The sequence below is a fragment of the Manacus vitellinus genome, unplaced genomic scaffold (genome assembly GCF_001715985.3).
Source record: "Manacus vitellinus isolate BGI_N305 unplaced genomic scaffold, ASM171598v3 scaffold_16_pilon, whole genome shotgun sequence".
In the NCBI taxonomy this organism is placed as follows: domain Eukaryota; kingdom Metazoa; phylum Chordata; class Aves; order Passeriformes; family Pipridae; genus Manacus; species Manacus vitellinus.
In genome coordinates this window covers 8,389,294-8,415,427 of record NW_021939189.1, presented here as the reverse complement: position 1 = coordinate 8,415,427, position 26,134 = coordinate 8,389,294, and the positions used below count along the sequence as shown (strand labels likewise).

General features: G+C 45.0%; 1 protein-coding gene across 1 annotated transcript; it reads right to left on the bottom strand.

Moving 5' to 3' along the window:
• Window positions 1-5,809: 5,809 nt before the first annotated feature.
• MINAR1 (membrane integral NOTCH2 associated receptor 1) lies at window positions 5,810-24,345 on the bottom strand. The gene is made up of 4 exons (XM_018069915.2): window positions 24,204-24,345; window positions 15,194-17,549; window positions 13,524-13,778; window positions 5,810-9,682 (listed from the first exon to the last, which is right to left on the bottom strand). Exons 2-4 carry the CDS (start codon window positions 17,501-17,503, stop codon window positions 9,485-9,487), a joined length of 2,763 nt encoding a protein of 920 aa, XP_017925404.1. The 5' UTR covers window positions 17,504-17,549; window positions 24,204-24,345; the 3' UTR covers window positions 5,810-9,484.
• Window positions 24,346-26,134: the final 1,789 nt, after the last annotated feature.

Sequence of the window (26,134 nt, the reverse complement as noted above, 5' to 3'; positions counted from 1 at the left end):
CCCTGCGTGGCCAAAGCCAGAGCTCAGCATAGGTTTCCTCACCAAAATAAACCCGCCGATGAGGCAGCGCGGGGGCAAGCACAGCCAGGGAGCAGGGATTGCTAACAGGAGGAAAAGGCACTATAATTCATCACTAACTAACTGTGCTCAGCCCTGAACTCCGGTGGCCAAGCCACCTCCTTCCCCCCTCAATATGAGATATATTTGAGCTCACAGTGCTCTTCTGGGTCCATGGTGAGTTAGAGGGCAAAATTATTGCCTGCAACAGAAGAAAGGCCATAGAAGTATATCAATAAAACACCATTCTTTCATGTGCTACCACTGAGCTAAGCAACCATTATCATGGTTCCTTTCTTACTTTTTTCTTAACCCTTTTTCACCTCCTTATGAGCAGAATTGAATTTGTATTTCATCTGGAGGATAATTCTTCATCAACTCCACTTGTGAACTCGTGCTTCAAGGTCAAAAAAGGTTATGAAGAAAGGAGTAGTTCAATTGGCACATTTAAAAGCAATCAGTAATTACAAGAACTTGGTTTTCTGTCTTAAAATACCTGAAATACAGTCATGCTTTCGGAAGGATTCTGTAAAAGTCTGACACACATTATTTTTCACAATATCTGGCTGGCTCTGCAGCAGCAACTCAGTTCACCTTGATTCATGAATAACTATCCGTCCTTTCCTACTGTAAGTACAATTCTAAACATATGGGAGAGAATTTATAGTGAATTAGGGTTGTACATTATCACTGTGATTAGCTGCATTTGTTACCCAGCAGATGTCTGGGTAGTAAAAATCCCCCATGAGTACAGTATCCTGGAGTTTCCCAATTCCTTGATAACTAGTCCAAGAATTTCTCAGTCCTGCTGTGCTCTGATCCTGGTGGTCCAGAGCAGATGCTCACTGTCTGCCCATCTTCTGCAGCACTAATACCACTTTCCCCACGCTCCCCATGCTCTAAGCAGGGCATCGTGCTTCCCCTGCTTTTCTCTCTCCTGTTATATTCCCCAAACACTTTTGACAAGCTGAGCCAAACATCTCCCTGGTGTTGTATCACTGATTACCACCAGTTACAAATGTGATGACTGATCTGCCTTTAACTATTTATGATACTGGTAATGCCATCATGAGCAACAAGATGATGCTTGTAAGATTTCTGAGCCTATGTCTAACCACTCTTTTCCTGGGCACCTCATGATCCCACAGCGAGGGACAAGCTCTGTTCCAAGAAAACACCTGAAGAGAGACAGTGAATAACTGGCACAAAACTAAAGCCTGCAGAGATCAAGCGACTAGTCCCAAAACATGGAAGACATACGGCACTGCCTTGAGAGCTTTCACATGAGATTATCTTTCCCACTGCACTGCTTTTTCCAGCCCAGGGATACCTTACTTTTGTCAGCTCACCTCTTCCAGCAGAGACAAAAAAGTGTCATAGCCTCCCCCAAAAGGCTCTTGCTTCTAAAGGCTAAGACAGTGCAGATGCTCCCATCCACAAATGGATATTTTTGTCTTCCATCAGATCTTTGAGGCTGCTGTCACTGATCACTTTGCCAAGTGACTGTTGGACATGAGCCCAGGATCTGCTGTGGTTGGAGCCCACTTTGTGGGACCAGTGGGCTCACCAGTGTGACTTGGAGCTGACCAGACATTTGCTTGCCCTAGAGCTCAGCTCTAGGCAGGCAGATCTCAGGTACATCTCAGCTGCTCAACACTTCATACTTTCCTTTTGAGCCCCAAGGGATTGGGTTTTACCCCTAACACTACCATATGGATATGGTATTGCACTACCAGATCCCAAACATCAGGATCACAAGCATTGAGCTTTCTTCTGGCTGTCAGAAAAAGCTCTGAAGAAGAAAACAAGTGCTGACAGATACCATCTCAATTCCTGTCTCAGCACCCTAAAAATATTCCTCTAACCTCTTCTCTTCAACCAGCACCTGAGCAAGTCCTCATCATCGTTGTCTTATGCCATTATGTTATTAGGTCTTCAACCTGGAATACCAGATCAGCAACTCTCTTTAAGTTGGTAAAAAGGCTACAATACTAATCCATCCTTCTCACAAAAAGTGATTTTTTTTGCATAGCAAGAAAATGAAAGTCTAAATGTAGATAATGTCAATTAATTTATTGTTTACTGAACAGTTATTGTTCACTGACTCCAAAACAATGCAGGGTGTAACTCACGGGGTAACACCAACATCCAGTTCAGCCTCTTCAGAGCAGAGTCACAGTCAAGAGGCACAGTTTTAATCCACTGCATTCAGAGATATTTGCTTTTGAACCTTGGAACTATGTGCTTTGCAAAGGTGCTGAAACCCAGCTGAACCAATTCACAGGGACAAAATTTTGAAGGCTCTAATTGCATAAATATATATAAAAAAATACATATTTTTGTGTTGTGCATGTACCCTTTTTTTAATGTTTACCTGGCAAATTCTTCCATGGAGGTCTGTTTCAAGGGATTAAGAGCGATAAGGTGAACAAAGCACGAGCCCTGCTTAGTTGAACAGCCATTAGTCAAACTAGAAACTGCACCTTAATATTAATTTTGCAGCCACAAGATACTGGACTTGAACAATATTAATGCATATGCACACATTTGCTATGCAGTAATAAATTTTACTACTGCAACTTTATGAGCCTCTTAAATGGTAACCATTGCAAAAAAAAAAAAGACCAAAAAATAAAATAAAATTAGTAACAGGAAAAGCAGGGTAAAGTTCAACAGCAATATTTCATTACCGAGACAAGGAAAGAAGAAAAATGACTCAGCCTCCTTGGTTCTTTCCTCTTCCCTCCCCGTCACATGAGGAAAAACACACAGCACAAGGCAGATCTGTGTTATTGCTGGAAGCGTGGCAGCCTGGCAGGACGGCAGATCAGGAGGATTTTTCAACACAAGCAGAGATTCGTTTGTCACTAGAGCAGAATTTACAGCAAAGCTTTTCAACAGGGACCATATTCCCCATTATTTCCAGAGACAGAGAGAATAGCTAGCATTTCTCTAGTCACTCTTTTCATCATACATAATTCCCTTCCCCCCTCCCTTCCAGGGGGACACCTGCTGTTGTGGACACAGGCTGGAGCCTCACAACGTGCTAGGGGACAACACAGCACACTGTATACAAGCTCAAAATAAGCAGGGAAAAGAGAGCAATTTTGTCATGAATAGCAGGATTTGACGTTTTTCTTAAAGTACCAGCAAACAGAACTGCATGTTCCCACCCGAGGAGTTCACCCATTTATTTTCATCCTTAATAAATGAAACCAGTTTTCAACCCCCTGAGTGTAGAGATTGGCAGGCAAGTGTGACTTCTACAAAGCCCAACGTGAAAGCAAATGGGGCTTGTCTTCATAACCCTGCCATATCCAGGGTGGTCTCAGGATGCTTTGGGGGTGATGAGAGGAAGGGCCAGGTCACATTTCTTTAAGTGCTGTCAGCCTTTCCAGTGGGACAAGGAGAACTCAGACCCCAAGGGCTTTTTTTTTTTAGCTGAGGCCAAAGCATCAATGTCTGGCAGAAAATTCCCTCTTTTTACTAAGGAAACCTGGTTAACTTCGAGAAAAGGCAAAATATGAGCCTGCACTGTACGTCTAGAGAGCTGCTTAGTGCCTCAGAGGAATATCCCAAAATCCACAGACCCAGGGTGCAGGAGGGCAGGGAGAAGCAGCATTGGGGATGGGAAATTGCTGCCACAAAGCTCTTAACTTCAAAAGCCTCCAGCCTCAGCAGAAGCTATGTCTCCAGACACCCACCATTTCCTCTACCTTATACTGTATTAAGGCTTGTAGAAAACTTCCCTGGTCCAGAAGAGAGCTTTTCACATCTCCTCACATCCGACAGGACCAGCAGTGCTTTGTGTGCCACACACAAGCCAACCACAGTTGTTTTCTTGTGCTGGGCTCATCCAGGACCACGACCTAGTCTTCCTTGAAAATCTCAGTTTACTGCTATTGGGAAGGTTTAGATGTACTGTTGCTTTTGGAAGAGCTTCATGGCTCTCCTACACATGGTGGGTACTATATTGAAGAACGTAAATAAAACCAAAGGAAACTTACTGATGGGAGGAGTTTGGCTGCTGACAGCCCACTTCTGCCTTGTTTGAACATTTTGCTCCAGTGTCTAAGTGAACATCACAGATTTATGTAACATACCGAGTGGTCCATGGTCTCAGAAGACATCCGAAGTAGCCAAGTTTGTTGTAGAACTAACAGAGCAGCACTTCACAGGATACAGTGCTCTTTCCTGAAAAGACAGCAAAGAAAAAATAAAATTAAAGGAAGTACCTCATCTTCATAATTACTTCTACAAGTGCTTGCCTTATCCCAAAGTGCACACAAACACAACTGACCTTTCCTTTCAATAGGAGCACTCTGCTATGCTCAGGGTACTGCCTCCTTTCTCTTCTTCCATGTGCAGATTCAGTGGGATGGAGACACAGGAGCACCTTAAAGGGCAGTATAGAGCCCCAAAATCCAGTATTTGGCTTGTGACTCATTTGTGCAACACACAGAGTCATTCACCAGATCTAGATCTGAAATAAAGAATTTATTCAAGCAGTACAATTGATAGCTGTGAGAGATACATTCAAAGCAGCAGAGCTCATGAGGCTGGGTCTTGGTCACCAATACAGCATGGAGTGTAGGAGCTTTCTTCTACCTTGAGACTCAGTGACTTATTCAGCAGACAGAAACCTGGCAGCTGCTCCATCTTCTAGCACAGTGATGACCCAGATGAGATCCATATATCTGATATAGGCAGCTTCATGACTGAGGAATACTGTGCCAGAGTGTTTAGCATTTTTTGGCATGAGCCTGATCCCACTTAGCATTTTTATGAATGTTCCTGTTCCTGGATTCATGCTGTAACGTAAAAATCGAAAGAGCACTTCTACCTGTAAGCTTCTGCATTTGATGGGTACAAGAGAAAAACCTGAAATTAATGCAAACCCAGGCTACCATCTCCAAAACTGAAACCAATCCTAAATTGTGACTCACAGTCCCTCCCAAGGGGACCTGTGATGGTTTGCAGCCTGACTCACACCATGTGAGCACCTGAGGTTGGAGCTGGTGTTCTGGCCCTGCAGAGAGCACTCAGCACTCCCCATCCTGACCAAAACTGCTAAAGCAACACATTGAAGGTGTTTATGCAGCAGAGAGGAGGAAATCAAGATCTCACATTATTATGTTTTCATGTCATTGCTCATTGTTTATATATGTCCTCTTGCACGGCTGCCCTCTGCAACCTCTCATGTTGGATTACCTTTGGTGGTAGGCTCAGGTCTACCTGTGTTTCAACACTTGGCATTTTAAGACAACCAGATTTTGCAATTAACAAGTCAAAAGCAACAAATTAAATTCATACAGACATCCTAAGTAAACTGTTTGCCTGTTCACAGGTGACTATAAATACTTACACATGGTACTGACTTAAAAGAGACAGTGGTTGCACAAACATGTAAGTGAAACAGATACCAAAATATTAGTCATGACCTTGTTAAAACAGTTGATATGGCAAACCTCAGTCGTGAAATAACCTATAAAATTATGTATTAGTGTCAGGAGCTAATCTCTCAGAAGACCAGACAATGTGATGCAAAGGAGCTTTTAAAAGAAACCCAACAAACTTGTTTTTCATTATCTTCTGCCATCTTATTATTTCACAAGTGAGAAATCCATTAGCAATTCTGCCAAGAACTAGATAGCCTGCTTAGTTATCTAACACTGAGACACTTGCATCCCATGGCTATCTTGATGTCCCTGGGAAAAAAAAAAAACAAGAGGAAAAGCAATGGAGTAATAAATTATTATAACTGTTTCATTAAAACTTAGGATGCTGTAATTTTCAAGTTTATTTGGTGTAATATTTAAATGAACCAAAAGGCAACATTGTACAGTAACATTATAAAATAAAATTATTACATAGTACATTAACCAAAGCCCCATTAAAAAAAAACAAATCCTAAAAAGTCATTTGGGGACATATCCTCCTCTTGCTCTTCTGCACACATGATTTATTAAGCTCATTTCAAGCAGGACTCTTTTTTTAGAAAAAGCAAATGGGATTTGCCCCCAAAATGGAGTATCTTTTCTTATAGTTCTTGCAGTTTCATTTTATCATGTGTAATATATCAAGTTTATAAGGCATAAATACGAAAAACAGTTCAATATGCTCATCATTATTTTAATTAAGTAATACAATCTAGGACACTTTTTTCAATCACACCAAGGATTACAATGTACCTATAGCTTTAATTTTTTTTATACAAAAGTCTATCATATAGTATACAGTGTATTCTAGTTGGTAACTGGTTCACAAGATTGATCACAATATTCTTGCAGGTTAATATGTCAGGATTTCACCCAGTTTGTACACTCTGTTCAGAACCACAGGGTCCCTCCTTCCCCAGCTGCTTTCCTCCAGTAGCAGCATCCCATCACTCCATCTCCATGCCTATTTTAAGAAGGGCTCTGTGCCAGATCAAACCCCACTGGGAATGGCTAGGGATGCACATCCCATGGTGCCAAGCAGCTGCCTGCAGAGGCAGCCAGGGAGTGGAGGAGAACAGCTCACAGAGGTATTTGCAGAGCAGGGAGGCAGGGAACTGGGATCCCCCAGCTTCCCTGAGGCTCCTGGCACCATGGAAATGTTCCCAGAGGCTGCAGGAGCCAAATCAAACCCCAAGTGGAAATCCATGACAAACTGTGGTCTGGTGTGTAAGGAAACCACTGCCCCAATGGAGGTGGGTGCCACTGGCTGCTTGTGCAAAGTAAGGATGGGCAAAAGCACCTCAGTAAATTAGGAGCAGCATGGATGCTTGGGATGCTGAGTGCTTGGGTTGGGCCAGCTTCATGTCACCCACGGCTCCATAACCTGTAAAACCCTTCCCAGGATTCTGGGTATTTCTTATGCAAACACTCATCTGGTGCCAGCTGGATGAGTTGCACAGACAAATTAAAAATCCCTGCATGGATAAAACCTGTGATCAGCAACATCTTCTGCATCTTTCTCATATCTCCCCTTTGATAGTCAGAGATTTTCTAAAATCAGATTGCTGAGATGCCCTAGAGAAAGCGCTGCTGATTTGGGGCTGGGGGCAGCAGGGTCAGACCACTCGTGCCTAGTGCAAGAGGGGTTGGTGAAGGCAGGGGATCTGCCCAGCGTCCATCCCTTCTCATCCTGCCACTCCCAGGGGCTTTCACCACTCATGTGGGCAGAAGGGGGTCTGCCATCCCCCCTGGGGCCACGCTGCTCCTTCCAACAGCACCCTGTGCTCCTGTCACTGGCCAAGGAGGGGTGTCAAAGGGCTTTATGACATTACCTGGAACCAGGAACAGTTTTTTTTTAATATATACAATCAACCTAAATTGTGCATAAGGTAAACTGCAGTGTCCCCCAGAGCATTTTCACATGTCTAATATTAGATATCTTGCTGGCAGCTCTGAATTGTCCCCAGGGGTTTCTCTACCTGTCTATATTTACTACATATGGATCCTGAGCTCCTGTACTCAGGTATTCTGAATCATACCATAACCAAAGGCAGCCTAAAATAGACAGTGTGAATTGCTCCCTCCCTGCTGTGACTCTATCCTGCAGCATCTGGGAGGAAAGAGAAATTATCTTGGTAATAAGAATGGGCCAAATCTACAGAATTTGGGTCAGGATTCAGGCCAGGCAGGCACAGATGTTGTCTGGGGGCTTACTCTTGTTCTCTGTTTGCTGATGGGACACCTGACCCTGTGCTTACACCTATTTTTCTGACAGATCAACAGTCCCAGGGATCACCTATCCCGAAATAAAACAGCACGCGAGCAGCACATAAACAGCTCTCCAGCTGCAGGAAAGAACTGACACACATCTAAAGTCACAACAAAGCCTTTGCCTCCCACACACCCTCTCCTCAATACTTTTTTTAAACCAGCCAGAAACAAACAGTGAGTGCAGCACATCCCAGAGAGCCAGAGAAAGGAGCATCCAAAGCTCTCCCAGCTGCTGTGTCATCGTGTAGGGAGGCTGCTTCTGAAGAAACCAAATTATCCTACATAAAAAAAGCATTCACTAAAAGAATTTCCTTTCCCTTAGAGGACCAGCAAGATCACATTATTTCCTGAAAATACTTTTTTTTTTTCCCCTCCCATCTATACTTGACAGAAGAGTAATACTGTCTGGGTATTTGCTTTCACTAACCATGACAGGCAATTTCTGTCCTAGCCTGAGAATTCCATCAAACCTGCTATTTGCATTTGGGATAAAGTATCAAATGGACATTTCCAATGGGATACAGACTTCTTGCTGTCCAGCAGAGTCAACCATTATTCTTAAATACATCAGCAAGAGGGAAGCAAAAGATCTCCCCGTGCCAAATGCATTGCATCAACAGCAAGTTTCTACTAATGCTGAAAAATTGTGCCCTTAATATAAGTGCTCAGTAACCACCAGCCCTGTTGCTTGAGGAGCACTCGGAACTGTATAGAAGGCTTGTGGGAAAAGAACCTCCATTAGTACCCATTATGCTGTGAATTATGTTATGGGCTTAAAATAGTAAAAAATAAAACAGTACTATTTAATCTACAGTCTAAAAAAAGGCACAAAGACTTTGAGAAAAAAATTATAACTGTTCAGATTACATCTCCAAGAACTTTAACAGAGTGTTGCTTTGATTTGCCAGCTTTGCTTGCTGGCAGGAGTGAAATTGAGACAATTTCACTGTCTGCAGAGGTAAAGAATACCCTTTTGGCAAGGCAAGCTTGCCAGCTCTATGCAAATGTTATTCAACAGAAGCAACTGAAACCTCTTGTGATTGCTTTAAAACATAATCTTTTTGGTCTGCAGCACATTGCACTTATCTAAGTACTCAGTGATGATAGAGTGGGTCTTAGGGCAAGACCAAATACAAAGAGCCCTTTTTAATCTGAACATAGGAATGAACTCTGTTCACAGCTACACAGTCTGCTTTCAATCAAATGACCATGAAATACATAAATACTATAAAATAAATACAATACATTCAGAGTTTTCTACATTGTAGAGAGCTTTAAGACTTTCCTAGCTCCCTGATGTAATGCATATAGAACATTCCCTTCTATACAGTGCTACCTCCATGTACCCACACCTCCATTAAATGCAACATAGCTCAGATAACCTTCCTCTTTCACCTGGATTCTCATCAGTCTCTGATTCTGTAAAACATAATATCATTTCTTTAGGAAAAAAAAATATTGCACTTTTAAAAATGCATAAAAATTGAACCAAGTTCCCATTAACTTCACCACACAGTCTGTTATTTAAAATAAGACTTTTCCAAAAATGTTTCTCTATCTGTTTTGTGGTTTGCCTTCATTTACAGCACTCTCCATCAGTATATCCTCAGAACATTGTTCCTTAGCAAATTCCTTACAGTTTTGCCATCAGCCAGTTGAAACACAGCGTGAGCTATCTGAGATACACGTGGCTGGGAGTCACGGGTCTGTCCACAGGTTCAGGATTTCATTGTGCAAATGGGAACTACAATGACCAGAATAACAGTACAAGCTGCTGCTGTGATCAGGGCAGCGATCTTGCAAACCTTTGCTCTTCTGAACTCGGCTTCTTTCCGTTTTAATAAGGAATCATAGCCTGGAGTATAAATGTCTTCCATCCAGTATTCTAAGTTGTTTGGGTTTAAAGATTCTTGAGTCTAAAAATCAAAAGGAAACAGTTGTTAATTGTCTGGGATCTGTCATTAATAAAATAAACAAAGCAGATGTTCCTGAAGGCCTCCCAACTGCATCTGGATCTGCTGCCAGGATAAAGTGGGTTATTGCCACTTCTCACATCCCTTCAACTCCTGGTCCCAATTCCACAAAGCTGACAAAAGTGGTAACAAAATACTGCAAAAAATAAACTCCTGCAACAGTAAGATTCTGCTGCAAAATCCCTCACATACCTCTGATTTGCCGGAAACTTCGTCATCTCGGATGGCATTTAAATAAAATCTCTTTAATCTGCTAGACAGCAGAGATGTCAGCAAGTACCAGCCTGTTACTGTTAATAATTTGTAAATTATTAAAGCTCAGCTGATGGGAAGGGCTCTTAACATATGCTCCTCATGCACTATGTTTTGTAAAGATAACCCTAATTTTGCTACCATGACTTGCTTGCAGGGTGTGACTGTCCAGCCCCATCCAGCACCCAGTCCTGCTGGAGGGGCAATTTGCAGAACCCCCTCTGGAATGGCAATGCCCGGGGATACCAGCCCTTCATTCCAGCCCTTCAACCACAGGCAGTGGGTGCTGAGCACCTCACAGAGTGGGATTCCAAGGGAGTTTCCACGAAGACTTTGCCCTCCCATTCCATGCAGCTGACAAAAAAAAAAAAAAAAAAAAAAAAAAAAAAAACACAGAAAAAAAGTGAAGGGAATCTCAAATGGCCACAAAAATGAAAGGCAGCCTGCACTTATCAGTATCTCCATCTGAATGATTTATTTATTTATTTTAGTTTTTTATTCCTAAGTTTTTATGAGCTCTTCAAGCTTTGCATTTTCACCTTGCTTGTTTTTTCCCTTTAACCTTTGTGTTAGAGGAAAATGGGGGGAAAATTGGGGAAACTCAAACACTAGGTATTATATTGCACTTACCAGAAGAGAGAAATAAAGCAAAAAGAACATTCTGAAAAATGACAGCATTTCCTCAAAGCTGTCTCCTGTCTCTGGGGTTCCAAAAGGCTATTTCTTTTTTAAAAATGAAAAAGATTCCACATAAAAATGTTACAGTGAGAATATCCTAACACACACCATTTCTGTGCATGTAACAGTCCTCATCCAAAGCTTTTTGGACCCTGCAAAGAAACTCCAGCTGACTTGAGAGGGATTTGAGTAAGCCTTTAATTGACTAATTCAGATTTTTGTGGCCATGAGCTACTGGCTGAAACTTTGCTTTGCCTGATAGCAGTGTTTGCTTTATGTACAGAACTACTACAAGAAGTGATTTTGTAGCTACCCCAGAAATAAACAACGAAAACTGAGCAATGGTTTTATTATCGTTTAATGGAGGCCGCTATGACAGTGTTAGTATGCTGAAACAGAGACCATCAGCCACATCAGGGATTGCACCATTTGGGGTCTGAATGACCTGTTCCAGTCTTCTGAAAAAAATCAGCAATCTCATCTCTGAAGGCATGAGAAAACAGCCTGACACTGTTTCATCCCAGTGGATCATCATACACAGAGCAAAGCAATGAATCTCACACAGAGCCCACACCTGGGACAAGCTTTGGCCTGACTAGTTTTGCAATTTCTTTTTTAGGAGAAAAACCCCGCAGACTGTCAAGCACCAGGAGAAATTTTAAGTAAACAAAGGTAGAAAAATCCCAAAAATAGCCATACTATGCTTCAAGGAAATTGCAGTTTTGGACCCCTCTGCATTGGCATTGACCTTTTAACTGCTTCAGAAGGAAGGTGCATTATTAAAAAGGCCCATTACTGTTAATCAGCTTCCTTTCCCATTTCATTGCCAGACGTAGGAATGTTCATTAAGGCATAATGTATTTACTTTCAGTTCTAATAAACTTAATCACTGGGAAAAAAACCCACTCATCAGTCTGTGTCTATTTTTTAAGTTTGCCAGTAAGCTCTATTACAAAGTCTAGACATGGGCTTTGCGGGGTAGATGCAATTCTGACAGTCTCTTTGGAGGGAGAGAATCAAACCAGTAAAGTTCTATCACCTTTATCCTAAAGATAAATGATGGCAATAAGCAGCTTTCTCTGGTTTGCTCATAGTCACGCAGGGCTGCTCACACAGAACGAAACAGTCCTATGAGGAGTAGATGGAAAACACTTCTCCCAAGGGAGCTTTGCTCCCAGATATCACCTCCTTTACTGCCTCGTGCAGCAGGTAAGGGATGCTTTGTGACTGCTGCAGAGGAACTTCTGCCAGCCTACTCCTACTCTAGCAAGCAGTGTGCAATACCAGGGTTAGGAATTTAATAAGCCCTCTAAAGCTTTTAAGACCCAAAAAGCAGCAGGCAGCTGAGGCAAGATGCAGCCTGGTCCCTGTGATGCTTGGTTTCTCTCCGAGGGCACTTTAACCACAGCAAGGAGCAGGGGCTGGTGAGGACAGGGAAGTTTGCATGAGCTGAGCGAGAAGGCGAATTTTTTGGGCAGAAATTTCTGCACAAACACTCATAGGAGTTGCACTACAGCACTGTGTGGGTAATGGTTTTAACTCCAAACCAGCCAACTAGAGGTCCTGAGGCATGGCATGGATCCTGTCTTTCTCACAGTATCATGATGCTTTCCTAGGGCTTAGTCTGATGGGTTTGGAGCTGGGTTAGGTACCTCAGCACTGAGCCATTGAGAGCTGGCATGGAGCAGCAAGTCTAAGGCTCTTGCATGCCACTTTCCCTGGCAGACAAGCTGTGGAGACAAGCAGGCTCCCTCCCTGAGGGTGGCTGCACCCCACAGACTGCTGGACACAGAACGACTGCAGGGCTGACACACCCTGAGCTGTAGGTCAGTGCACCCCAACTGCTGCCGAGCCTGTAGCTAACTGGGGTAGCCTGCTCTGCTCTGGGACATGCACACACGTGCAAGGAGACCAAAATGTCTGAAGTCAGCACCAGATTCCCCATTGGTTCTACATTCTACTGTCAAAATGATACACAGTGATCTGTGCATCAGAGTGGATTTCATTATGTGACGCATTTTGGGTTTCAAGACCAAATAATGCAACATTTATTTGGTCTTTACACATTTGGATGTCATTCCTCAGGCTTCCTCTTTAAACCTGTGCTCAAATACCTTCCTTCCTAGAAAAGGTCTTGTGTTTATTAGGCTAGACAGGTATCCAATGTGGGTGCTCATTTTATATCAGGTTCATGATTTCAAATACAAAACAGTTTGGAAAAATTTGAATCCAAAATTTTAGTTTGTCTCCCAGTAAGTTGCTCTGCTGTGCTTGTTGCACAAGATTCTGCACACTTACAAGCTGAACCAAAATGCAAACAATGCTTTAGTTGACTGTCTGGTTTCCAACAGCCACTTCAAAGCTGCAATGGTGATGGGTTTCAAAACTAGTCATAGTACTGAACATCTTCTACAAGCATTTTATATCTCATATTCCTAGTGAAATGAAAAAACTCTAACACCTCAATTTTCTGTGAATAATTCAGACAGAACAAAGAAGAAAAAGCAGTGATTCCAGTTTCTGCACCACTCTGCCTTGCTGCAGTTAGGGGCCAAATCACCTCCACGGTCCTTTATACCTCAACTCTTCTTTAGACCTACTAAAACCACAGTGGCTTAGCAGACATCTCTCCACTGCAGACTTAGCTGGGAGCACCAACCTGTCAAGGATCACCATTCTGCAATGAAACATCCACATTCTTCATTGTCTCTGGCCAGGATGGATAGGGATCAGCACGATTAGAGGCTCAACACTGCATAGCTCCTTCCTGAGCTATCCAAATCCCTCCTTAGATGCATATTGTGGCAACATCCATTTGCAATCAAGCTATTCAAATCAAACAAATGGGACTCACTTGTAGATCCAACGCTGCAATCTTGCCTTTATCCCCCGAATTCCTCGTGTATTCCTCTATGGTCCATGACGGCTGGGCGCGTTTCACTTCAGCCAGCTCCGTCAGCCTCATGTCTGTGTACAGGGGGTTGCTTTTCATGTGTGACTTGAGTGATGCAGGGTAGGGATGAGGACTAAAGACTTGCTCAATCAAGAAAGCATCTTTTGGTTGTTTAGAGAGTCTATGTGGCTGTGGGATTTCGTATTGCCTGTCTGCCTGCAATAGGGTTCAAAAGAATTTGAGAGAAAAAACAGGACTATGAGGGAGTTAAACACAAAGGACAGAGATATTCCTTTCAGAATCACCACATGATAAAAAATTTACCAGTAAGGACAAAGGTTTTGGATGGCCTTAATCCATTTGCCCACCTTCTTCTCACAACCAGACCAAGTGGTATTTTACAGACATCATTCCACATTCAGTATAATATGAACACAATGCTGATGTAGAAGAGCAAATTTAGGGTTTATACGGTTTACAAATCATAAAACTATTCTGAAAATGGCCCTGACATCCAGAGAAGCCAAGCTGATCTGCAAAGGCTGTGAGACACATGCAGGCTTCCAGGTTTCTGTTTCCAGATCAAATCTTAACATGAAGCAGTCTTGAGGGAGGGCCCCAGCTAGCACACCCTTGACACTGCCCCATCCATGGTACCATCCAGTGTCAGCCACAGTCCACTGCAGGAGTGAGGAAGGGACTTTCAAAATCAAATGACATCCTGAGAAGAGCAATGTACAGAAAACCCAGGGTTTGGGCTTACTAAGGGTAACCTTCCCCTTCTTCAGTCTAGTAAGAGCCCATGGTTTATGGTTTCTTGTTCACCTCACTGCACTTATTTCCATCAAACCTCTTCCTCTCCCTTCTCAACCCTCAACCTTTCTCTGCCCTCATTTTCCATCATAAGGAGGTACAGTATGCCCATCGTGTGGGCCCAAATGACAAGGGTGCTGCAGGACCCCCAACTCTCCTCACTGTTCATGAAACAGGAACAAGCACAGGGGCAGTGGGCAATTGTGGGAAGGATGGGCAGAGTTTTTCTGACCAACAAGACCAAAACCATGGCTATGCTGCAGTTCCACAAGGGAAGGCTTAAGATTCATTTAAATGACCGTCAAAGTCAGACAGAGAGAACATAACCACAATGAGCATCTCACAGCACACATATGAGCATTCTTTTCTTGAGGGATTTGAATTCACGAATCCATTTTGTTGGTTTTTAAATATGTACATACTACTCTGACAAAAGCCGTCACAATTCAATTTCAAAATATCCCTTCTAAAACAACCACTAGAGAACATCAATTTTCCCCACACTCTTTTCACCAAGATAATTATCAGGCCTCTTATATTGCCACTGATGATGAAGAATACCATCATCCTCCACATGTGACCCACATTACCCCCTTCCCTTTCCAAAAAAACAAAGCTTTTAAGGAGCAACTTGATCATTTTGCAGCTGCCAACAAGTACATATAGGTGTAAAATCACTCAATTATGGTAACAATAAAGACAGACATAACATGGCAGGGCAAAGTATTGTCACACCCCAAGGCATGGGATGACTATGGAACACATTCATAACTAGATTTTTTTTAAGTGCTTATTATGTGAGTTAAAGTTGAAATTACCTCTTTAGGTTTCCTGTGCCAATCCTTATTTTCTCCTCCATCTCTCTCTTTCATTTCCTCCTCCGTAATGCCAACTTTGTTGGTGTAAGTAATAGCTCTCCAGTCTCGGGGAGAGTTTGAAATACTTGCTATTTTGGATTCGGTTGCACTGTTTTCTTCTGTTAAGGATCTCGATGACCTCCTAGTAAACAAACTTTTTTTTAAGGCTTTTACTCGAAGACTCTCACTATTACTTCCACTGGCGTCTGAACAGCACCATTCTGGATTGTTCTCCAGTTTGCCTCCATGAGGAGTATTGTGGCACTGAAATATCTGCGGGGAGTTACTCTCATCTGACGCGGCATCACTTGTCAGAGAATTGAGATCTATTTGTACACTGACCTTCTCTGGCTGCTGGATTTTTTGATCCAGCTTGCTTAATTTTCCCAGGACTTGAGAGATTTCTTCTCGGACACCTGAGAGAGATTCCAGTTTCTTCTCTATTTCGCCAATCCTCAAGACCAATTTGCAGACACTCGTTTTCAGTTCATCATCTGTGTTACTGATGTCTGCCCGGACCACTTTATCCAATTTGTTACAGGCACTCCCATTGGAGATCTTAGTCAAATTGTGCTCAGGTGAGCTCTCACAGTCTGATTTATGCACCTGAGACAAGGAACCAGTGCTGTTGTAGCATGAAGACTGCATCACTCCCGTGGAGCCGCTGATGCTCATGTCATCCAAAAACCGGAAAATGTCACTGATGTCATCACTCACAATTTCAGAGTCATCATCCGACTGCTTAAGAGAGTGCCGTTCACTGTACTTGGCTTGGCCAGCTGCACACAAATCCTTGCATTTCTTGTGGTCCAGAACTTGCTGCTCCGTTTGTGTCCCAACACTCATGGTCCTGTCAATGCTTAAGATCTGGACAGAAGTACAATTAATGCTTTTATCCTTAAACTTTTTGACTGGCTCATGTTTCTCAACATCTAGAATGGAAGGAATCTCCTTAGGTTTATGCCCGTTGGGTTTCACAGCGTAGTTTGCCTGCATAATTGGTTGCTGATCCTTTGCATTTAGGTAGGACTGATGTCTGTCAACTGAAGGAAAGTTTGGAGATGGGTTGCTGGAAGCCTGGTATCGTGGTTTCTCTTCAGACTGTTTCCTATTAAAAAAAGATCGTTCAAAGTCAGGGACCTCCTCAGTATTTAAACTCCAGCTTTTAGCTGGCCAGGCAGTCTGCTTGGTTGGCTTTCCAGTCCACTTTTTGGTGTCCTGGGGTCCAAGAACAGTAGTTGGGCCAAAATATGTTGAAGCTTGAAGATCATCTAAACTTTCATGCTTCACTCGCCTTTTGTCTGGCATAGGAGAATAAACTGGATTCAGGTACTGGCTGCTGTATGGCATTTCAAAGCTGTGGTTAAAGAAAGTCTGCTTAGAGCTTTCTTTCCTGTTTTGAGGCTCTCTGTGTCCATCTTCTGGCGTTTTGTTGGATGGTATTAAATTGGGAGATATTGTAATCAGATTATGAAAATCTTCTTTGAATATATTTCTTTTCTGGACACACGACTGCATCATGAAAGGCTCATCATTTGAAATGAAAGTTTCCTTTATGCTTGCACTTATAGGCAAGGAATCCTGGTCTGAAATAGATTCATTTTCAATGTTCATGGGGAAATATGTACTCTGCATCTCACACGGTGGGGAAGTGGCGATGGAGTAGGACGCCAGTGCCTGCAGCCTGTCCAGAGAGGCAGCCCGGCCCTTCATGTCCTTACTAACGCCAAGCAAAAAGTTGGGTTCTGATGAGGGGACAAACTGCTGGCAGTCTTTGCAGTCCATCTTTCTGCATTTTGAAGACCTTCTGACTGGAAAGCCCCGGCTGAACTCCTGGTCGTTCAGCTCGCAGTTGGGCATGCAGTCAGGCACACAGTCTGCCATATTGCAGATTTCTGTGTCAGACCTACAGGACTCAAAGGACTCTTTCTTCTTCACTTTATGCCTTGCAACTGGAAGCTTCTCCTTGGCCACTCCCCCGTTCATTTGTATGAGGTTGAATATTGTTACTATATCTGCTGCAACCATGATTTTCTTTGATTGCTGATTGTTTACAGTGCATCTCATTTTGTCTTTGAACAAAGTCGCTGGGAAATTAGGATCCAGGCAAGCAGTGTAAAACAGCACGCTTCTGAGCTTGGCCAACTGGGATAAATCAAACCTTGCACACAGGGACTTGCAGAGATCCTGGTAAGAAACAGTATTCTGCTTTGTGTCCAGCTCCTCCAGTATCTTCACCAGGAAGAGTGAGGATTCCTGGTTGGACTCCATGGCTTACGCGTATTTTGTTGTTTAGCCTGGAAACTGCGTTCCACTTCTACAGCAACACAAAAAAGATTGTAAGTCACTCACAGATAATACCCAGGACCTTGTAACTCAGCCCCAGATGGGGCCTGGCTCCCTAGCCATGCAGTCCAGGGCTTGCTTTTATAACCCATCCTCTTGTTCCGAACTCCAGGCTGTAATCCTTGGATCGATGAAATCAATACTCAAATGGAGTCAGGGTTTTATCCAAGGAGGCTCATTTATGTCCATATTTACTAAAGCAACTAAGTGAATAAACAGCAGAAGTTTTGGAGGGGCTGAACTAAGAGCAGATAGACAATCCCAATCTGCTTGCTATGGGGCTTTCACAGAATTTCTTACCAACATGTGAGAGGTTCAAAGCACAGACATCAAATTGCCTGGCAATAGTTCTAGCCCTGGCCTAACCAGAGGTGATCTACTGCACCATGACAACCCCAGCTGTTTTCATATCTGAATGCAAATGGCTCTTGGGAAGACTTTCTGACAATAAACTTCTGACATGTTTAGAAGTTATCTGAGCATGTAATTACCATCTTGATTATTTTAAATCATTATTTTCTCCTCTACTATGAATTATCTCCTTCGGATACCTTGACGTTTTTTCCCAGAAATACTTTTTCCAAAGTTATGATTCAGGAATGGAAAAGTTGCCAGGTCCCACATGAAAAGTCTGTGTGAGCCCCAACTTCAGCTCTAAAGTGCAAAATTTAGCAAGGAACAGAAAGAGTTAAACAAAAAAAAAAAATCCCACTGAACCTTGAAACCAATCCAGCAGATGCTAGAGGGCTGGCTGCCAATCTGGGTGGATTTGAAGACTGAGAAATAGCAAGAACAGAGAACATCCTCTTCAGCAATGTGCTCCCAGAGAAACCTGAGGGTGCATCTCCATTCACCATCCCAAAATGACAGGGTAGAGGTGGAGAGCAAAAGCTGCACATTTATGTGGATAATAGGAATAGCTTGGACAAGCACAGCTAACACCAGCAAACATCTTGGGAAGGATATAAACCTCTGCACTTTCAGAGTTGAAACCAACCTATAGCTATTATGGATTAGGAAAGGATGGTGGTAATTTTTCATCTGTCTATTGTGAATATCCTTGTCGGTGTCTCTGCGGTTGGGTGCTAGAAAAGACAGAGCATGGGATGATGCAGTCTGCCAATTAATATGTTTGGTCACTCAGTCTGTTATTCTTACTGATAGGAATGACAAAAATATTTTCCCTTCCCCAAAAGGTATGGTATATTCTCCCATTTACTCCCACCCTTAGATGACACCTGGAATTAGCCTCTCCATCTCCATCAAGTGCAGAATATCCACCCAAGTGGCAAAGCACAGAAGTCAACCTTTCAAGGTTTATTATTACTCATTTAAAAAGTCACCTCCCAGCCAAAAACCTCAGGACTCCTGAGCACCGCTCCAGGAATACAGGGGTCCTTTTTCTGTTTTGTCTCTTGTAGCCTTTCATCTTGCCCTGACATTACATACTGGCAATCACTATCAGTGTCAGAAGCCAGAGTACTTCAGCTTTCACAGCAAACACCACAGTAGCATCTTCCAGAGAGACCACCCAGTTGCCCATAAGAGCATGAAACAAGTCTCCATACAGACTTGGATGTTTATTTAAGAGGCATCTTTCTACAGCGTGTGATCAGAAGCTGAGCAGCAGCAACCTAAATGTGTTTCTGTGATTGTAAACATGACTCTTGGAAATCAATGGCTACAGGGATTTTCCAACACCTCTGCTGCATGCATCTTTGCTTTTAAAGCTCCTGTATTATGCATAGCAGCACAACTCTTCTGCCAGCTGACAAAAGACAAAAAAACGTTTTACTGTTCTGTGCTCAGCTCCAAAAAGTAATGCTAAAGGCTGAAGGAGGGTGGTTGTATCCCTTTTCTCTCTATGAGCAGTATGTGCTCCAAGGCACAGCCTTTCCCACAGCCTGCCTTTGTATTTCTCTGATGTGTCACCATTAGATAATGATGCTTCCAAGGTCCAAATCATGCTACGTGCCACTAAGGCCACCAATCCCTCACAGAGTAAACTTCACATATGGGACTCAGAGACATTCCCAGCTGCCAGGGGACTGGCATCACAAGTCAATTTTCTGCATGTTATAAATCTGCCACCTAGGACAAGAGTGAAAATATGTCTTTTTGTCATCTCCAGGCTGAATACCAGCAAAAGCAACTATCTCCTCCCGTTTGTAACTTCACAGCTTCCTGCAAAAACCCTCACCTGGATGTGCATTTTCAGAGCCTGATGCACACTCTAGCTCCCTGCACTGGCCTGTCAGTGCCCTGCCTTCTCCTCCTTCACACTCCTGCAAAAACACACAAGTAGCCAATTTGTGATAATGTATTTTTGTAAACTGTCAAACCATTTTGTTCCCCACCCTTCTGTGTCTACTCTCTCATCCCAGTGAGGATATTCTGGGTACAGTTTCTTGAATTTTTTTGCTTTGTACCAAGGCATTCTTAGTATCAGAGGTTTTAACTTCAATTCAGGTTTCTAAACTCTATGCATCTGGTAAAACTTAGGTGCAGCCTGATTTTCAAAGCTGCTGAGTGCTGACATATTCATTAAGTTGAGTGGAAGCCCTTCTGCATACCCCCAGCCTCACACTGTTTTTATTTAGCACCAACAAGGAGCCTTTGATTGAGGACCCCAGCCCACACCCAAGCAGATGTGAAGCACAGATCCCAAGCAGAAGAGCTCTACTAGACCTGGCTTAGCTCAGTTCAGATCCTGTGCTCCCAGACTGAAGCCTGGGAGGTGGCAGTCAGCTATAAAGAAGTGAGAATACAGGGAGGTGACACAGGTTTTGAGACAGGGGGTGACCAGGAGAGAGCTGAACATTCTGGGGTGGGAATTCGACCAGTTCGTTCAACTGCGCCTCAGCTACAGGAGGTGGGAAATGAAAAGGCAGGTTGCAAAATCAGATGTAGGCCTTGAGGAAAAGAAAGCTAGCTAGGAGTTGGAATAATTTCCTCTTTAACCCTTGGCTTTTCACAAACAGCTTTCTGGTGTGAGAGATCTTTAGGTGTGAAAGGTACCTCTGGGCTTCAGCCTGTGCATGGAAATGGGTGCTCCCTTGTGCCAGAGCATCAGAAACATTGCTAGTGGAGCATCATCAACAGATTCAGGCTGTGAAGAATAGGATGTACCACTCCATAAGGATAATATATAAGGGCCTTGAAATCTTGTTTCCTGGGCCAGGGACGTAAAAACCTCGTGCCAAAATTTTTTGTGGCACATTAAGCTCCTCTGTCTCTTGTCAAGTCTCCTAACAGCCTGCGACAGAGACAGGTGCCTCTTGGCAAGTCACCCCAGGAGCTGCCACATCCCAGGTGCCAAGCACTTGGCCATGCACCGTCTCAGCTGTTATGTCCACATTCATTCATTATCTCTCAAAGCAGGACCAGAATAGACCTGGACGTAGCACATAAATGCAGAGCTCTGAAATAAGCACAGAAAGATCTTTTAAGGAGGGTACAGGGTCACAAATCAGTCAAAAGCAGCTAGGTGAATGAAAGCACCCTCAGCAAGAGCAGCAGCACAGGGTCTCCTCAGATGGCCTCAATTCCACTGAGGTCCTTGTGCCTTACTCTCACTACCAGCAGCTACACACAGCCTCCAACATCCCCCCTCAAACTGACTTTGGTCTCCAGAGACACGGAGCTAACCAGACACAGGGACAGGATCTAGCTTATTTATCTTCAGCAAGACCATCTCTGACCAAAGGAGCCACTTAATATTTCATCCTTAATGGTTTTGTTATATTAACACTGGGAGGGTTACTTTGACTCAGCTTCTCAAGATTCGACATTCGCTGCTCTAATAGCACAATTATATCCCAGCATGGACTTGTACAGCATCATATTGCATGGCCAGTCGATGGGGTCTGACTCTCCTTGCACACAGATGAGCTCCAGACTTACCACAAATCAATGTCTTTTTGCCCTGCACCAAGAGCAATGAACTGAGCTCTCATCTTACCATTAACCCACTATCTTCAGCCTCTGGAGAAGTCCAAGAATATTACGATTGCAACCTCCATCCCCAGTGGAGCTTTCTGCTGCACAAAGGGAATATACTGTTCTATTTTCTGGTGTCTTTAGGAATCAAGCCTCTGTAAAACCTCTCCCCTGTGGTTCTCCAGACCAGGGGAACCTGCAGACTCTTTCATGCAGCTTGCTTCCCTGTAGAAAAGCCAGAATGCACTTTTTCTTCTCACCACATCCCAAATCAGTACTGGGGGGGGTGGTCCCCTCACCTCCTGACTACCCTATGAATTCACCACCCACAGGAATTCATGAAATTGGTACTGCTCCCCAGTTGCCCTGGCTGCTTTCCCCATGACACCTTCAGCCCAAATCCTGCCCCATCAAATGGGCTAAGGGCAGTGCACAGTGGGGCAGACAAACCCCAGCACAGGATTCAAGATAAAGTCCCACCACTCGACTTCCCTGAGCAGCTGCAAGGTGCCAAGGTGCCTTGCACGAGTCTGAATCACGGCCACTGGCAGACAGACCACATTATCTTCCTCTCTTATTTCCTCCTTCATTTCCTTCCCTGTTCTTTGTGCCTCTGACATTTGCTCTCCCCATTTCCCAATATCCACAGCAGGTGCAGCTAATACACAGATGTGACTGCTGGAGTCATCATTTCCCCTCTCCCTTTGATTTGCTAGCCGAGAGGGAAGCAGCATCCTTGTTTTGCTTCCCCCCACGGTGACTAACGGGCCACCCCAGAATGCCATTACGGTGATGGCAGACAGAGCGAGTGATCCTCGCATAAATTCCCTCAGAAAGAGCCAGCTACTTCAGCACAGGAGAACATTAATACAGAGCCTGTGATATGCTGTTTTACTATTAACTTGAGCTCATAAATCATTCAGACTGTCTTCCCAACACCAGATACTATAAAACAAGGCAGGCAACGCTCGCCTCGCATGAAACATATAACCCATTGAGATGGAATTCAGTTTTTGTTTTTTCCCATATTCGCGAATCCATTTCTCCGTCAAAACATTAAGAAATTTCTGATGAAGGAACCTCGAGCCCCATCTGGCTTCCATCGTGCACACACACGGGAGCCAGCACTCAGGGAAACAATGCCCGTCTCCGCACACCTTATTCCTCCTCCTCCCCCCTCCAGCCTTCTACCGCTCATTAAAAAGAAAACTAAAAAGCGCACTTCAGAGCCCTGGCCGCGCGATGGCAATTGTTTCTCTCCACCTTTCATTGCAAAGTCCTCCCGAGGAGCCTGACACAGGTTGGCTCCTCCGGACCGCTCCGTGCAGGAGCAGGGTGGGCTCCGGTCCCTGGGGCAGGTAGGAGTTGGTTCTGGCTCCCTGCCTTGCTGATGTGGGTTTTATTCACTCCTTCAGAACCGAGGGGAACGAACGCCTGCAGCCTGGGAGCTCAATGGTGCTGGTGCACCCGCTCTCGCCAGTGGCTCGCTGCTGTTCTGCACAGGAACGACGCTCGCTTTGCACACTCCCGAGCATCCCACCGCCAACCTCACCCGCGGTTCACCGGGGAGTCGCTGGGACTAGCGCTGGAAGAAGTTGCTATTTTCTGGCTCTTATCTTGTGTGAATGAGCCCTAGAAAACCGCGCTTTACAAACCCAGCTCCTTAACAGAGAGGCAGGCTCTGCTGTTAAAGGACTCTGCACAACACTTCAGCCAACCCAGCCGCCCAGAATTCAGCAGTTTTTAAAAGATCTGAGTGCATAAATTAACGGGGAACTTGTGGGTAAAGGCACCAAACCGTCACAGACGTATGAGGGCTCAAGTCAAACCAGGTTTGTCATTGATTTTTCTTGCACAGTAACATTAAGCTGATTATTAGCATGGTTCAGTTATGCAATCCAGGTTAAGGCATTTCTATGATCTGGAAAAGTGCAAACAATCATTCTAAAACTGTGCAATAAATTACTTGAATTATTACTGCATCATACACTCTTGGTTATTCTTTGCCAACTCTTGGCCCATACAGACACACAAATACTGTCCTCCCAATACATTATTAGACCACATCCAAGTCACATTTTTCCCGGAAATTTCTGCATAAGGAGACACCATTGCAAAACACTGACAGACACAAAAAGCTCTAATTGAATTAAATATGAGCAATTTACCCCATTTGTGGGCAACCTGGATTTTTGCATAGCAAACCTATAACAACCTCACTGTCACTCTGGACCTGACTGCTCCCTAGCCCTGGTGGTTCCAGCTCCCCATCTCTGGCGCTCCCCATTCTTCCAGGCTTCCTGCTTGGGGCTTGGGGGCCCCGGGGCCCAGCCCGGTGGTCACCCACTTGCTCCCCTCCAGCTGCCCTCGGGCAGGTCCAGTTGTGTTGGACTGAAGGGGAGCTGCCAAAGTCACAGATAAGAGTTTTAAGATTTTGGAGTCCCCCCTTTCCCGGGGAGCCTGACAAAGAGGTGGGACCTGGGGCACCGGTGGGGACCACAGGGGCTGCGGGAGGTCTCTTGTCTGCACTTACCCCTCGTTCTCCCAGCCCGGCAGGGGTGAGCCGGTGCTGAACCCGCTTCCCAGCACCCCTGGTGCCCAGAGCATCCCTGGCGCTGGGGAGCGGGGGGCGCTTGTCCTCGCCACCCCTTTCTGCCAGCCCACCCCTCCCTCACCTGGGGCTCACCTGGGGGCTCCGCCTGCTTCTGGCCGGGGCAGCGCGGCCGTCACGGTTGGCTCTGGCCGCTGCAGCAGCCGCTTCCCGGCCAGGAGGAGGAGGAGGAAGAGCCCGAGCCTGAAGCCCCGGCAGGATGCCATAGCGCCGGGCTGCGCTGACAAAGGCGGCAGCAGGTTGGCATGGGAGGAGGGACCGAGGGGAGGGAGGGGAGGAGAGAGCGAAGAGAAGGAGGGGAGACGGGAAGAGGGAGGGAGGGGGCTGCACTGGCCGATCCTCCCCGCACCGCCCCCCGCGCCCGCAGCCGCGGCGGGGCTGCCCCGACCAGCCCGGGCGCTGCGGCAGCGCCGGTCCCGGGCCCGCAGGGACGGGGCGCGGCGGGGCCCGGGAGGGGCGTTGCCCCCGCTGTCTTAAACAGTTATCATTATTATTGCGATTATTAGTGTGAGTTCCGGCGCTCCGCGGGGCGGGGGACAGCGCCCGGCTCCCCCTTCACTGCCATTTCCCTGCACCCCGGTCCGGGAAGAGGGGACAGCGCCCGCAGGCTGGTGCAAGGGCGTGCAGGGAAGGGGATGTCCAGTGGCAAAGGAGCCTCTTCCCAGCAGGGGACATCGAGAGCATCAGTCTGATCAGGAGCAGCTGAGGGAGCTGGGGGTATTCAGCCCGGAGAAAAGGAGGGACAAGGGGACCTTATCGCTCTTTACAACTACCTGAAAGGAGGTTGCAGCCAGGCGGGGGGTCGGTCTCTTCTCCCAGGTATCAAGTGACAGGACAAGAGGAAACGGCCTCAAGTTGCACCGGAGAAGTTTAGATTAAATACTGGGAAAAATTTCTTCACTGAAAGGTGAAGGAAGTTTAGTCTGGATATTAGGAAAAATTTCTTCACTGAAGGTGAAGGCTGGAACAGGTTGCCCAGGGAAGTGGTAGAGTCACCGTCCCTGGAGGTACTTCATGTGGTACTTAGGGACATAGTTTAGTAGTGGACTTGGCAATGCTGGATTAACAGTTGGACTTGATGATCTTAGAGGTCTTTTCCAACCTAAACAATTCTATGATGGAACCCCAGTGCCCGCCCTTGCACGCCCACCGCCCTCAGGGCGCAAAGGCCACCAACGCACAGTCCATGTGCTGCACAGCTGCCCGTGGTATCTGGACTCCCCTCAGGCAGGTGGGGGTGGTCCTCACAGGAATGGGGTCTGCTGGTGTAGGATGACAGCACAAGGGGCTGCGTGGGCTGCAAACGTGGGAGTCCCCCCCTCAGGTGTGCTGTGATGCACGTGCAGCACCAAGACACACACGCTCCCAGCCTGGGCAGGCAAGAGCCTACCTTACATCAGAGCACTGCTCCTTCCCTTGCTGCTGCCCTGCTTGTCATGCATTCCAGAAATACTGCAGAGAGTTTTTAATAGAGGTGTTGCTGGGTGAATAAAGCAGCAAGATATCAAAGGCTTGACTTTTTCCTCTCATGGGGAGTGGACTATCAGCTTTTCTTTCTTAGATGAACTAATTCGAAGGGCTGTATTCCCAAACACACCACAGCCATCAGACCACTATGGACAAACTGGCATAAAACTACGTGTGTTACTTACCCTGACAACCTTGAGAACAGACCTCCCTCCTTTCCTGGAAGAAACAAGGGGTCAGGAGGGTGTTTTTGTCTGAAACCAACTGATGTGCAAGTTCTTCCAGTGACTTTGAAGAATATTGTGTGTTATTCAGCATATATATAGCATCTCTAAAGACACTTAGTGCATATAGCAACTAGGACAGAAAAAGAAGATAAACATACATCTTTGCAAATGAAAGAAAAACACATTTACACTGCTTTTATGCTTACCACTACTTAACAACACTGAAAGAGGCAGTGTCCTTGGGCCCCGTTCTCCATGCTTTTTGTCAGATTTTTTTATACTATAAGTAACCATTTAGTTGCAAATTGCATG